We start from the raw sequence: 13,528 nt of genomic DNA, 5'->3' as shown, positions 1-13,528 counted from the left end.
GGTAAGGGATAGAGAAATAAACAAGAAGGTAAAGACGAAGAAGAAGAAGTCAAGAGGGGAGTGGTTGGAGCTGGGTAGGTGCAAAAAACAAGGTTGGAGGGAAGATAGAGAGGGAAAAGCAGGAGAGGAAGAGCAGCTAGAGGGTGAGAGAAGAAGAAAAGTAGTAAAGAGATTCAAAAAAAGAAATAGAGAAGTAATGGGGAAAGGGAATCAATAATGGAAGAAAGAAAGAAGGGTGAGAGGTCAAAGTAGTAGGATGAAGATAAGAAAAGAAGATGGAAAGAGTAAAAAGTGGGAGATGGAGACAAGAGGTGAGAAAAGGAGGAAAATAGATGAGAGTGTGAAAGAGAGTGTGACGGGAAAATTAGAAAAGAGAAGAAAGAAGACGGCACAGGGAAAAAGACAGAAACAGCAAAAAGGGAAGAAGAGAAGGAACCAGGCCAGAAATAAAAAATGAGAGTAGCTGAATAAGGAGAAATAAAAAAGGAAGGTGAAGGTGGGGAAGGTCATAGGAGGAAGAGGAAAGAAGCAAAGGTGAAATTAACAGGAAAGGGACAAGAGAAGGGAGTAAGAAAGGAGTAGGAAGGGAAGAAGGATACAGGGGGGTGGAAGATATGGAAATGAATCAACAACTGGAAGAGATGAAGAGATGGAGCAGAGAAAAAGAAAGAACAAGGAATAGAGGAGAGTAGTAGAAGACAGAGACGAGGGATCAGATCAGAGAAGAACTGAAGATATAGAGGGAAAGAATCAAAGAAAGAAAAGATCAGACAAAGCTGGGGAGGAAAAAGAAAGAAGAGAGGGAGCGGAGAAAGAAAGAAGGATGAAAGAGAAGAGAGGGAGTAGTAGATGAGAAAGAGAATGTGTGAAAGAAAAGATCAGAGCAAGAAAAAGAGAAGAAGTAGAAAGAAAACGAGTCAGACAAGGTGAGAGAGAAGGAAAGAGATAATGACAGGAAGGAAAGAGGGATGGAGGGAGTGTGTAGGAGAGGAGGTAATGAGGAATATCAGAATGGAGCGATGATAGGAAGAGGAAGGCAACAGGAACGAAGGAACAGGAAACAGAAAGAGAGAGAGAGAGAAGCAGAATGAAGTGAACGTGAAGGCTGCACTGAAGAGAGGTAAAAAGCTCCAGGAGCAACGAGGGATGAGACGTGGAAAAAGAAAAGGTACCTGGGAAGATGATGGATAGACGAAAAGAAGAAAAGGAGAAAAAGGGAAAGAGAGAAAAGACGGATGAGGTGAGAAACAGATGTAAAATATGAAGACGAGGTGAGTGGGAGATGTGTAAGATGGAGAGATACTGTAGTAGCCAAGAACGGAGGAGGACGAGGAGAAAGGTGTCAGAGCTCAGAGGCAAAAGTAAAAGATCAGGAGTGAAAAGAGGAGAAGAGAGTGGGAGAGAGGAGAAAAAAGCCACGGAGCGCAAGAAAAGGAGAGGGAGAGGAGGGGGACAGAGAGATTAAAGGGAGCGAGGGAATGAAAGAGAGATGCAGGATGACTGGTGATGAATAATTGCTGGTGAGAACACAGCAGCTCAGCAACACTCAGCCACTGCCGCCGCCGCCGTCGCCGCCGCTTTGCTGGAGGGCTTGGAAACATCAACAGCAGCATTAAAAATAGCAGCGATTATTTGAAAACAGGCCTGGGGAAAAGTATATTTACAAATAATAATTCTCTACATTTGTTTCATCCTACTTGGAGCAGCACAATATGACAATCCAACACGGGGAAACTTTTTCTCCTGCCTTTCTGAGAAGCACATTTGATCCACGGTGAGTCGTCATGACACCAACTGTGCACCGACGTGAAACTTCAGCATGATCTGACGATTTGTGTGACCCCCGTGACCTTTGCTCTGGTGTCACCCTGAGGTCAAAACCTCTGTTTGACCAAGCTCTTACCACTAAAACCAATTTCTTGGTCATATGCACGACCCCCAGAGGATTAATCTCAGTGTTTGTTGGGACCTACTGACTCTTACTCTGGTCCCTTCTGAGACAAGACAGAGATCATTTCTGAGCATTCACTTAACAGAGGATAGATCTAGTTTTGGCAGTCATCCAGTTCATGCATGTTTCTACCATATTATATATCATATCGATCCGATATTTGTCAAGACATTTCACACAAAACCAGACGTCTCCTTCTCACAGTGGCTCCATGATCAGTCATCAAGGTCAACACCCTCATGTCAAATTAGTCAATAAACTATGGACATAATCAACAACCTTTGTGTGTTAGTATATCAAAGTGTATTTACAATATTTCCATATTTATTTATGATGGCTCCATTTTGGACACACACCATCATCATCCTCTGGTGTCAAACTCAAACCACGTACAAATCGTTCAACACGGCACAACGCTGTGATATTTTATGAGGACATTTATGCTCCTCAGAGGATTTAGGTATTTAAAGACTGAACTCCCTCCAGTATGAAGTATTGTGTGGCGAACGCTGCGGCCTCTAGGGGGGCGCTACAGGCACTTGTTTTTGAAGTTAAACCATCAAAGATATTTTCAATGTACTTACTTGAAAGACATGTTACCAAAAACAGTGCATATTCTGAGGCACCAACCCTCTGGCGCTCCGAGCAGATTCAAACAAGCACTGCAGGAGAAGTTGGAAATTGGGTACGATGTCGTTATAAAGACAAACGGCAACAGGTGGATTTTCACATTTAATAATAGACAAAAATGTTCTGTCATTCTTTTATGTACATCAGTAATTACAAGTTCAGTAAGCTATTATTCTCAAGTTTTACACCTTGTTTGATCAGCTTCTAGTAATGCTTATTCATCTTTACACTGCTTTCTTACATACAAAATATGCTATGTAATGTAGTCACATTTAAAAAGCCTAGACAGGTTTGCCATAAATGATTTTTTTTAAAACCATTCAACAAATGTCATTCACAATACTTTCTCAGTATTTACAAAACAGAGCAACTGCGAAATTATACATATTAAACGTCTTCCTCAGTATATATAATGCCGCTATACAAAGAGACAGAAAGAGGGTAATGTCTGATTTTACAATGACCTTATTCTTCTGATTCAACATGTGTATTAAAGCATTTTAAATACATATTAATGTGCCAGTGTTTGACAAAAAACAGCTGTACTGTGATTAATTACGAGGATTTCCATTAGCTAATTTGTTAATAACTTCATAATTATGTCTTTGCTGTGCAATTCTATCAGTTAATACAGACATTAATGAGCTTAAATAAGGCCACTGTAAAGTTGAAGTGTTACCCGATAAAGTTTGAGGCTTGGAAAGCAGGGCAAGATAGAGGGAGTCGCTCAGCTCTTTAATTCTAAACAAATTTGCCAGCTATTTGATGGGTACGACGGCACACAGTTTACAGGGTTCCTACACATCTCCCTCTGCAAACTTCCACACTCCCTCTCAGATATCCTGAGCAGCTCGGGGGCCAATTTAAACTGAAGCAGCTCCAAATGCTGCAGAGGGGTAATCGTCTGGAAAAGCTGAACTTTAGGACCCAGCAATCCTGTAATGCAACATCAGTACAGTGCACACAGCAAAGTTCATATTTACCAACAGCACCAGGCTTTGATATGTTAGACCAAACGGAGAAAGATTTCATCTTAGTGAAACCAGCTCTCTCTGCAAAGAGCAACGGTTTGTAATATAATCTCAAGGTCTGATTTGTCACTTCTATGGGCTCCAGTTTGGGAAGGGTGAGACACTCGTCCCTCTTGTAGCTAGAATTTGAGAGTAGGGGGGAGGGGGGAAGCATTTCAACATAAAAACGTCCATCTCATCCACACAGGACTGTTCAGTAATGCTGTGCTTTCAATAGGGCTGCAGTGTACGGTGTGAGTATCTGCCACCTCTCACGCCACGCTGCCACAGTGGGACATCACAGCAGGGTAACTGCTACAAGCGTCCGTCTCCACAACATATAAACTATTCTTCTCTTCAATATTTAAAATTAATCCACTGGCAAAATATGGCAGCATGTTTGTCCATGTCTAGTTGAGTAAACTGATTTTGTTATTAAAGACAATCTCCACTGACTCTGACAAAGCACTGCCAATAGCTGCTTCACAGTATGTGCCTCCTGCTGATGTGACTGAGGGAACCTCTCATAGGAAACAGCAGCAGATCTGCCTCAGTAGTAATTTAAAGGTGTCCTGTGAGGGTTTTGACCATTAGTAGAGCCACAGTTCAATGTGGGATGATTTCACACTATTCCACTGATCTGAAGGCGGCAGAAATGTGTAATACAGCAATGCACCAAAATGACAGTGAAGGCTGCAGTCGAACAGGGATGTAAACAGTGAGGGATACTGGGATTATTCTCACTGCTTGTTTTAGGAGGGAGGAGCAACAAGCTGTGGTCTGCCATGTTAAAGCAGGAGCACAACAGTGTGGCTGCTTTTAAGGCTGCGTGGCACTGCATATGGACAGAATGAGGGCTGATCATACAGTAAATCAAATCATGAGTTTACATTTTCTGAAATCTATATAATAAAAACACTCCAACTACTAATATGTAGCCTGAGACTCAAGCAGTGAGTCTAATAATGTGTAGTGATCCTGTCAATTAGCAGTGTATTAAAAAAAGAAAAACTATAACATTGATCAATATCAAGGTAAATGTTTTATGATTCACTGTCCAGCCCTCCAGCACCACAGGAATCTAATTTAGCCCCGCCCTAACAGATGCCAAAAAATGAACAGGAGTCAGTGGGGACCTGCCAATCAAGCCCTGCCTGTACACGCCCACCCAGTCTTACAAAGACGTTTAATCAGCCAAAAATAAATGAACACGCCTGTGTGGGAGGACCAAGGGTGAAAAGTCTTGCATAAATGTTGAAGCTGCAATATTTCTTCTAATTTTCCTTAATCACTTTGGAGACTTTGCACATTTGTGTAGAAACCCAGTGTAAAGCTGCTGACAACAGATCAGGGTATTTACAGATAACACCGCTTGTTTTTTTTATGATTCCTGCAAATAACTTAATTAGAGAGAGAGAGACTGGCCACAGAGAGCAAAATATTATCCAGAAAGTTAAGTCTGTCGATGAAAAGTGTATTAAACTAATCAGAAAATAGAGCTAAAACAATCCTCTAATAATCATCAGTCAGACCCAGGATCTGCTTGTAAAGGTGCACACAGTTCCTAGTATTTAGAATCACCGCTCTGGGTAAGCTGGAAACCTTACGTCTTCTCTCTAAATACATATTCAACGAGACAAACCTCTTCTTTTTTCTTTTTTTTTTACACCTCTGACCTTTTGGTGGTAACCACTGAGCGGCTCTGTCAGCCAGACCCAGAGAGGAGCTGAGGATCAGGATGCTGGAACTTCAAGTTCACACATTTACCTTCGCTGCACAGCTGATTTTTCATTTTACATTCATTTACAAAAAAAAAAAAAAAAGAAACACAATCATCATTCTTTGTGAGAGTATTACTACAGTACATCTGAATCAGCCTCTGAGCAGATTCATATACGAAGAGCTGAGATCTCTGCTTTGTGTGCAGCTAAATGTTCAACTGAAGATGGACTGCAGTTCTAAAATCCGTGACTGGATTTTGTTACCAGAGAGTACAATAAAGTGAGTATCATGAACAGTTAGTGTATTATGTAATTAAATAGTTATATATTGAACAAATCAGCTATATGAGAATTTGGCTGATATCAGAGCTGCACTTCTTGAAGTGAGTGTTGCTGATACTGCACAGAACATACAGTATGTACAATTGAGGCGTTCTGGTGTCAGGAGCCACTCATTTGATGATGGGCCACGTGATGCTGCAGACTGCGTTTGTTTGCCTCTCTCTCGCCTCTATCAGCTTCATTTTCACACAAAAGAACTAAAGTTATTGTTTTTACGGCTAGAACAACCAATCAGCCGAGTTGAAACAAAGGGAAATTTTGCTTTTTGTAAACGATTCAAGCCAGTGGCGCCATTTCTGGCAAGAATGAAGGAAACGGTTGCTTTGCTGGAACCACAGGATCATTAATCGCAAAAATGTTCCTGGGATCATCAACAATTTGCCACCCAAGCACTTTTTTAGATATGAACTGCATTTCCGTAGATGCTTAGTCCTACATACCTGCAAAAAAGTGACAGGTGCGTAGGAGAAAACCTGTGGTACAAATTTCATAAGAAAAAAAGTTCCCACAGCCTGTTCTTGCTCTTCTTTTAGACGAGCACAAGCTGAGCTTAATCAAATGTTTCATGGAGCTTCGAATAAGGGTTTGTGGGCGGTTTGTACTCAAATGGACAAAGTTACCAACCACAAATTTTCTCATATTTGTCTGACAGCTGATGCTTATTTTCCACCATGAAGTTTCTGCAGAAGTGACAGAATAAACATTGAAAAACCTTAACCAGCCACGACGGCTAAAAAAACGTTCCTCTGTTGGAGAAAAGAGCAAAACATGATTGATAATAAAGTGTAAGTGAAGTGCTTAGATTCCTCAGTGCACATGTGAATAGAGCTGACACCTCTCGTCCTCGCCGGGTTCGCTGAGTGGAGTTGTGAGCACATCAGCTCTCTATAATTATAGAATGTCAACTTTGTTCATGCTTTCTGCTCTGACCTTTTCCCTGTGCTAAAAATGTGCCCTTTAACCAGACGGTGAGCAGTTCTAGTATGCTGAACACATGTGAGAGCCTGAAACTAACACAACGAGCTCTTTATGGCAGAATGTGAGTTATTAAATTGTTCTATTACTGTATTGCTTAGAGGGCGGGAAGTTAATAACTTTGTGAGGCAGATGGAGATATACGTTTCTATATAGCTGGCGGATCCAGGAACCTGCAGCTGTTGTAGTGTGCAATTTATGTTCTGCGAACATGACCAATCCAGACTAAATAAAGCCCGATATTCAGGGCTGAAAGAGAAAGATAAAGAGGCAAGAAACGCAGCTCTGACACCCTGATGCCATCATAAAACCAAAAATTACATTTCAGATCAACAGCTCTGTTTTAAACTAGCAGCCACAGTTTGTTTGTCGTTCCTTTCTTTTTTTGTGTGTGTTGTGTCTTCTCATTGTATTTTCCCTCGTTTTCTCCAGTGGACAAAGGAAAAGCAATGTATCTTTAAATAAATGGACCAGTGATGCCAGATAAAGATAAAGAGCAGGTAAAGCAGATATATGAGGAAGGAAAAACAAAAAAAATGGGACCAGCTCACAGCAACTTCACATGGAGCACAAAAAAAAATTAAGTAAAAGCTGATGTTGATGTTTTTCTTTTTCTTTTTAAATCAATACCCGAGTTGTTCCATGAGCCGTGGTCAGTTCAAAAGCCCCATTTAACTAAAGTGCAAATCAGGAAGCAGATGCTGACAGTTGCTATGTGGCTGCTGATTCTACTTGTTGTACTGAGGTGTATGTGCACTTCATGTTGTCGGCCCAGTACCGTTTTAATGTTATCACTAGCAGCTTCACTGTAGCTGCATCAAGCTGCTGCAAAGGCGAACGTGGCGGTATAGACAGCTCATGGATATATACCAATTGCTATCAAACAGAAGGTACATGCATTCTGGTATTGGTGGGGGGGGGGGCACACACAAAAGGAGCAATTAGAGGCTATGGATTTCTGAGGCAACGATCACACAGGATGTTGAACTGTCCCCTCACACAGATCAGCCTAATCACTGCAGTCAATCAGAGTGAGACAATCTATAGGAAGCTTGTTTCACATGAGCTCGAGGTACAGCTCTGCCAAAGGGACAATCGTTAAAGACCAGAGGGTTTTCCAACCACTGACTGTTTTGCTGCGTGTGTGAGTGCACTGCATGTGCACCTGTGTGTGCTACAGCTGCAATGAATGCAGTGGCTTTCGCTGCAACTGGAGGAGTAATTAGCTGGAAATGTTTCAATCGGTCCTGCCAGAGTGAACGAGATGTTGCTGTGGTGTTGCCAGCGATGCTGGGAAGGCGGTTGGCACAGCAGCCAGATGGCCGAGGAGACAGAGAGAGCGAGACGGGCAGAGACAAAGCCCCAGACAGGCCATAGAGAAGACAGCAGAAGAAGACGCACAGGCTGATTAGATATGTCACAGACTCTTTAGATGGGCTTTGGCTGCACAGCCAGCCTCCTACAGTGGACCCTCATTAAAGGAAGACTGAACATGCTGTTAGCTTGCTCGGAGGCCAAACGGTACAGGACTCCAGTGACACCAGCCCTCAGTACTGAGCTGTGAACATGACAGCAGGCGACAAAGGGCTACAAATGGGTACAAGGGCCTGGAAAGTTGTTTTGTGGAAGTGTGTCTGTGTGTGATTTGTGTGTGGATGTGCAGCTGAAAATGTTTGTTCCTGCATTCAAAATAACACGATACAAAACAAAGAATAACTTAAAATGAGAACGTAGAAGGTTGCAAAGTCTCCAAAACTACGAGACGAGGATCTCTTCTAGCAGCAAGCCGTGGCCGCCTCGCCTTTAGCGAGACGGTGTCGACAAATGTAAAATGTTTTTTTTTATTTTATTTTTTATTTTTGGAGGGGGAAGGGGTGGAGTTGCACCCGCTCCGTCCCCCCCCTTCCCCCCTTTCTGTGTCCAGCTTCTGTCATTAGGTTCAAAGGGACCTAAGCGTTCAGTGGGGGGAGAGGGAAGGGAAGCCCACTGAGGCTTCAGTGTGCCGGACGACTCTGCCCCAAAATGTCTCAATGTTCCAGTCCTGTGTCCCAGCATGCACCTCTCCATGCCAGAGCTGAGCTGGCTGAAGTCTCTGTAGGAGGGTGCCAAGGCGGGGGGCTGATGGGGGAGCACTGGGCTGGGAATGGTGGAAACAGACGAGGTGGTCAAATGCAAGTGGATGGCTGTGCAGTGGGCTGCTGTTTGCGGCTCCTCAGGCCTCCAGACTTCTCTTTGTAGCCCACACACATCTGCTGGGAGACGTCCACCAGAGCGCTGGCCACTGCCAGACCTACACAGACACAGAAGAAATATTACAATTAGGTGGAGATGATGCAAAGACGTCTATGCCACTGATTCTTATTTCATGATCTGTACATTCCTAGTTGTTTCAACTAATGTTCATACTGAAAATCAACCACTCTCTATATAAACTGTAGGAACAAGTAGACGAACTGATAGCTCAACTTTATTCTCTTAATTCTTTGTATGTTTTAAAATGTTGCGATTGTACTTTGTCTCAGCTTGAACGTGGTCTATGATTCAAAGCTGCTATATGAGCAGCGCCTCGATTTCTTCATGCACAAAAACATTTTTCTCTGTTGCCTTTGTGTTCTTTGTAAGTGTGTGTTCTTTGTAAGTGTGTGTTCTTTGTAAGTGTGTGTTCTTTGTAAGTGTGTGTTCTTTGTAAGTGTGTGTTCTTTGTAAGTGTGTGTTCTTTGTGACATTCTGGACTACACTGACTTTGACACTTTTCCAGTTTGAACACACCACATACATAAAACCACTTCCCACTGAAAACCTGTTTAGGTCATAATGTTTAGTGTGAAATAAGAACAAACACACACACACACATTTTGTGTGGCAGTCAGTGTGAGGACACTCATTACCACAATTCATTCCCTGGCCTCCTACTGTCGCGTAGGCCATTCTAATCTACTGTTTAAATTTTTTATTTATCACGTGTATTTCCTAAACCTAACCATCACAACTAATCTAATCCTAACTTTACCTAGTCTTAATCCAAAACCTGCTCTTTAAACACCCTTCTCATTGTAAGGGCCGGCTAAAATGTCCTCACTCCAGCGATAGCCATCCAAACACACACACACACACACATGCACGCTCACGCTTCCGCAAACAACCACATGTGCAGGTGGTTATGTGCAATCATACACTCACTCAATCATTAACTTATACTACGCTTCATTAACATTTATTAATACTCCTTCAGCCAAGAAATTCCAATAAGCTCCATTTATCTCCGCTGATGGATGCGTTTACCCCGATCAAGTGCACGTAGCCAACGGCAAAATCTAAATTCCAGGGGAACATGATGTTGCTTACATCACATCCTCATGGAATCACATAGCCTTCAGTGCAGCATGCTGCAACTATTAGTATGTTTCTTCAGCTAAAAGTAGGTACAGGATGGTTCAAATCACCAAAACGAGGCTCAGATACAAATTAAGTGATCTACGGTGCTGACCTCCTCTTGGCTGTTTGGATAGTTACAAGGATGACCATTCTAGAGTGAGCTAAACCATTAACAGATGTGCTGTGAGCTTGTGATGCTGACGACAGGCGGCAGTCAGGGGAAACCAATGCAGCCGGATGGGAAACAAGTTAAAAGCATTATAACAGGAGACCCTCGTAGGCATCAGGGATGGTAAGAACACGGCTAACATGGTGTCAACAAAAGCTGCCAGAGGGGAAGCTCCACTGAGAGCTGAGGCAGTTTTGTTATGACAAAAGGACTATGTGGTAATTAATAAGGGCCTGGGGCATGCTGGTGGTCTGGGGACAGCAACTGTGGGAGGCAAAGCGGCTACAAAACACAGTAGGGAAAAATAGAGAAAGAAAAGGAATCAAATTTAACTCCTCGAATCCTTGAAGGAGATAGTGAATGAACAGAGGAGGGAAAAAAAAGTGGAGGCATTTGAAGTGCACTCAGTCCTGGATCCTATCAGACTGTCTTGGAAAAAAAGATAAGGAAAATGAAGGATGAACAGGAAAGCAAAGAGAGCAATCGACAGAGCAGAGGGTGAAAATAAGTAATGGGCTCAATTCTTAGTGCATCAGAATGTATGGGATGGAGAGAAAAAGGAAGAGAAGGAGCACAGAGACATGCAAGACTGCACTGCACAGTTAAACACAGACGTGAAGAAAAAGAGAGGAACAGAGAGAGAAATGAAGACGAGACATAAAACCCTGCTGCAGTCTGCTCCTTACTATGGAGAGAGGACACCATGCCGACGCAAAGATGATGAAGGGTTGAAGCAGAGATAAGAAGGAACCAACGATCAGGATGCAGAATTCATTTCACCACAAAGGATGAAGGAAAACAGAATGCAGGTATAAAAAAAATGAAAAAAAAAATAAATAAGGAAAGAGGAAAAAGGCTGCAGAGTGTTAGCTGGGGCGTCTTTAAATTCAATATAAGCTCGTCAAATGAACAAGAAGAACAGCGCGCCCATGATATAATTACTGTAAACAAACGAAACAAGGGTCAAGTTGATTGATGACAGCGGCAGCGGCGTCTCACAGGCCTGTCAGTCCAAATGACACTTTCCTCCTTTTTTTAGAGAGACGATCGTGCATAATGATGGAAATGATAGACAGAAAAATCCTCTCCTTCTCTGAGTCTTCAAAAACATTTTAGTTCAGTTTGCACTGGACAAACACATCTTACTTTACGATACTTGTTTGAGGTCAGTGGTGACTTCATGTAAAAATGTAATGTGCACTGACAGTGAAGACACTGTTGACTGGGAACCATCAAACCACTCACCAACTCCAGTGTGTACGGACCAAGAACACATGCAAACAATAAGATCTGTTCATTTCACAGCTTTTTCTGCCCACAGACCTAAAGAATAATAGGTGTCCTGTTTAACCCAAAGCCAGACTTGACAATAAGATCAGAACCTGCTTTCCTAGGCCTCAACAACCTCTGCTGGAGAAGAACACAGGGTGATATGCAAAAGAAAAACTAAAGCTGTCAACCTTTTGGTTTCTGAGATTGATGTGCATTGCAGTTTTGTTTCTGTTGTCTAACAACTTTGCAATATCATGCAGCACAGAAATTAATGTTTGTTTGCTTAACACACAGCAATTACTGCTCTGTACAAACCATGATTACATTATTACTTTACCTCTATTACCTGACAACAACTTGCTAGCAGACACTGACATTGCTGAATCTCTTCATTAGCACAAATGTGTTCTTTATTCAACAGGAGACTTAGCTGCTTTTCAGTTGCTTTGGAGATTTAGTGTAGATGGAGAACTTTTTCAAAACAAGCAGAAAACACTAGAGTGTGCAGAATGTGTGTTGCAGCTGTAAATAAAGAAGCCAATAAGGGAGAGCGAATGAAACAAGTGAGAGTAAGAGCTAACTGAAGAGCTCAAAGTGCTTTTCTTCTAACTATAACTAAACAAGATGGAGGTGGAAAGGTGGAGGGGATGGGAAAGAAAACAAGTCAAGAACTCAGCGTCTTACCAGACTGTCCAGGAGGAGGGATGCCGCCGGTGCCCCTGGGTAACCGCACAAAGATGGAGAGCACGGCGGCTTTGTTGCCAAAGCAAGGCTCAAGGGCGATGGGTTTTGGGACAGACTGTAGGAAGTAGAAGAAACAGAAAAAAAATGGTATTACACATCACAAGCTGCTCAAATCCTGGTGAACACACACCACTTTTCAAAGACACGGATAACGAAGGCTTTGCTGTTACTGTTCTTGTTTGTGTCAGCAGCATGCACAGCAAACAGGAAAAAAACAACTTTCCAACCCCCGATGAGACACACACACTGATCTACAGGCCTAAATTGGACCCCCACTCCCAAAGAAATCCCCCACTGTGTACAATTTCATGACAATGCTGTCTGTGTGAAGCGTGGGCCGCAACTGGATATCAAGTGGTGCTGCTGGGAGCGGAGATTTGTGTCAGTGGTGCTGGCAGTGCACTCCTGTCGCTGCGGGCTGCCTGACACACCTAACGGTCTCTAATGCCAATATCTCCTGTTTATCAGCAACTCATCCATATGTGGGGATGAGTTTCCCTCCTGTAAACACTGACCGGATCTGCTGCTGCTCGCCTTGTACAATATTCATGGATTTACCTCGACGAAGGATATGGAGAATGTCACCACCTCGCCTGCATGCAGATAACTTGCTCTCTCTTTCCCTCTTTCTCTTTCTATCCATTTCAAATTCCTGAGCCAGACAGGAAATTGGGCCATGGCATGGTTTCACAGTCTTCACACTGCTTCTCAATGTGCGCACACACACACACACACACACACACACACACACACACACACACACACACACCTCCAAACTGAAGTTTAATCCATTCCCACGCCAGTTTTTATCCTCTGAAGAGTTGATCTTAACGCCCCAAGAGGCAATGCTGCTAGACTGGCACACACACACACACACACACACACACACACACAGATATAAATTCCTCACACTGTAACACATACGTACAGTTTTCACACTCACGTGCGACTGTAGACACACACTTTTCGCCTTTTCACACACAAATTCTTTACAGCTTCTCTCTTTCACACACAAACACACACACACACACACACACACACACACACACACACACACACACACACACACACACGCTCCCTTACTCATGGGGACCAGGGCAGTAATGATATTCAGGCTTTGACCCATTTTACACATTTATTCTCTGCTCCATCTCTCTGAGGCTTACCTTTCATACCAGCAGGATACACAGGCTGTCATACAGGTAGCTAGGGAAGTGGCACAAAGACCTGATTCCTCTGTGTGTGTGTGTGTGTGTGTGTGTGTGTGTGTGTGTGTGTGTGTGTGTGTGTGTGTGTGTGTGTAACACAGAGGAAATGTTTATTTGTTTATGCCCTTATA

General features: G+C 42.9%; 1 protein-coding gene across 2 annotated transcripts in view; it reads right to left on the bottom strand.

Moving 5' to 3' along the window:
* Positions 1-2,670: 2,670 nt before the first annotated feature.
* The window catches only part of atrn (attractin), a 104,542-nt gene continuing 93,684 nt past the window's right edge, over positions 2,671-13,528 (bottom strand). For both annotated transcript variants that reach the window (XM_026339108.1, XM_026339107.2), the window contains exons 28-29: positions 12,130-12,244; positions 2,671-8,919 (exon numbers count right to left, since the gene is read on the bottom strand). In XM_026339108.1, the coding sequence (XP_026194893.1) occupies positions 8,795-8,919; positions 12,130-12,244 (240 nt within the window). In that variant the 3' untranslated portion in view covers positions 2,671-8,794. The remainder of the gene's footprint in view (positions 8,920-12,129; positions 12,245-13,528) is intronic.

Source organism: Anabas testudineus, chromosome 22 (genome assembly GCF_900324465.2).
Source record: "Anabas testudineus chromosome 22, fAnaTes1.2, whole genome shotgun sequence".
In the NCBI taxonomy this organism is placed as follows: domain Eukaryota; kingdom Metazoa; phylum Chordata; class Actinopteri; order Anabantiformes; family Anabantidae; genus Anabas; species Anabas testudineus.
Note: the sequence above shows the minus strand (reverse complement) of the source record. Positions and strands in the feature narration are given on the sequence as shown.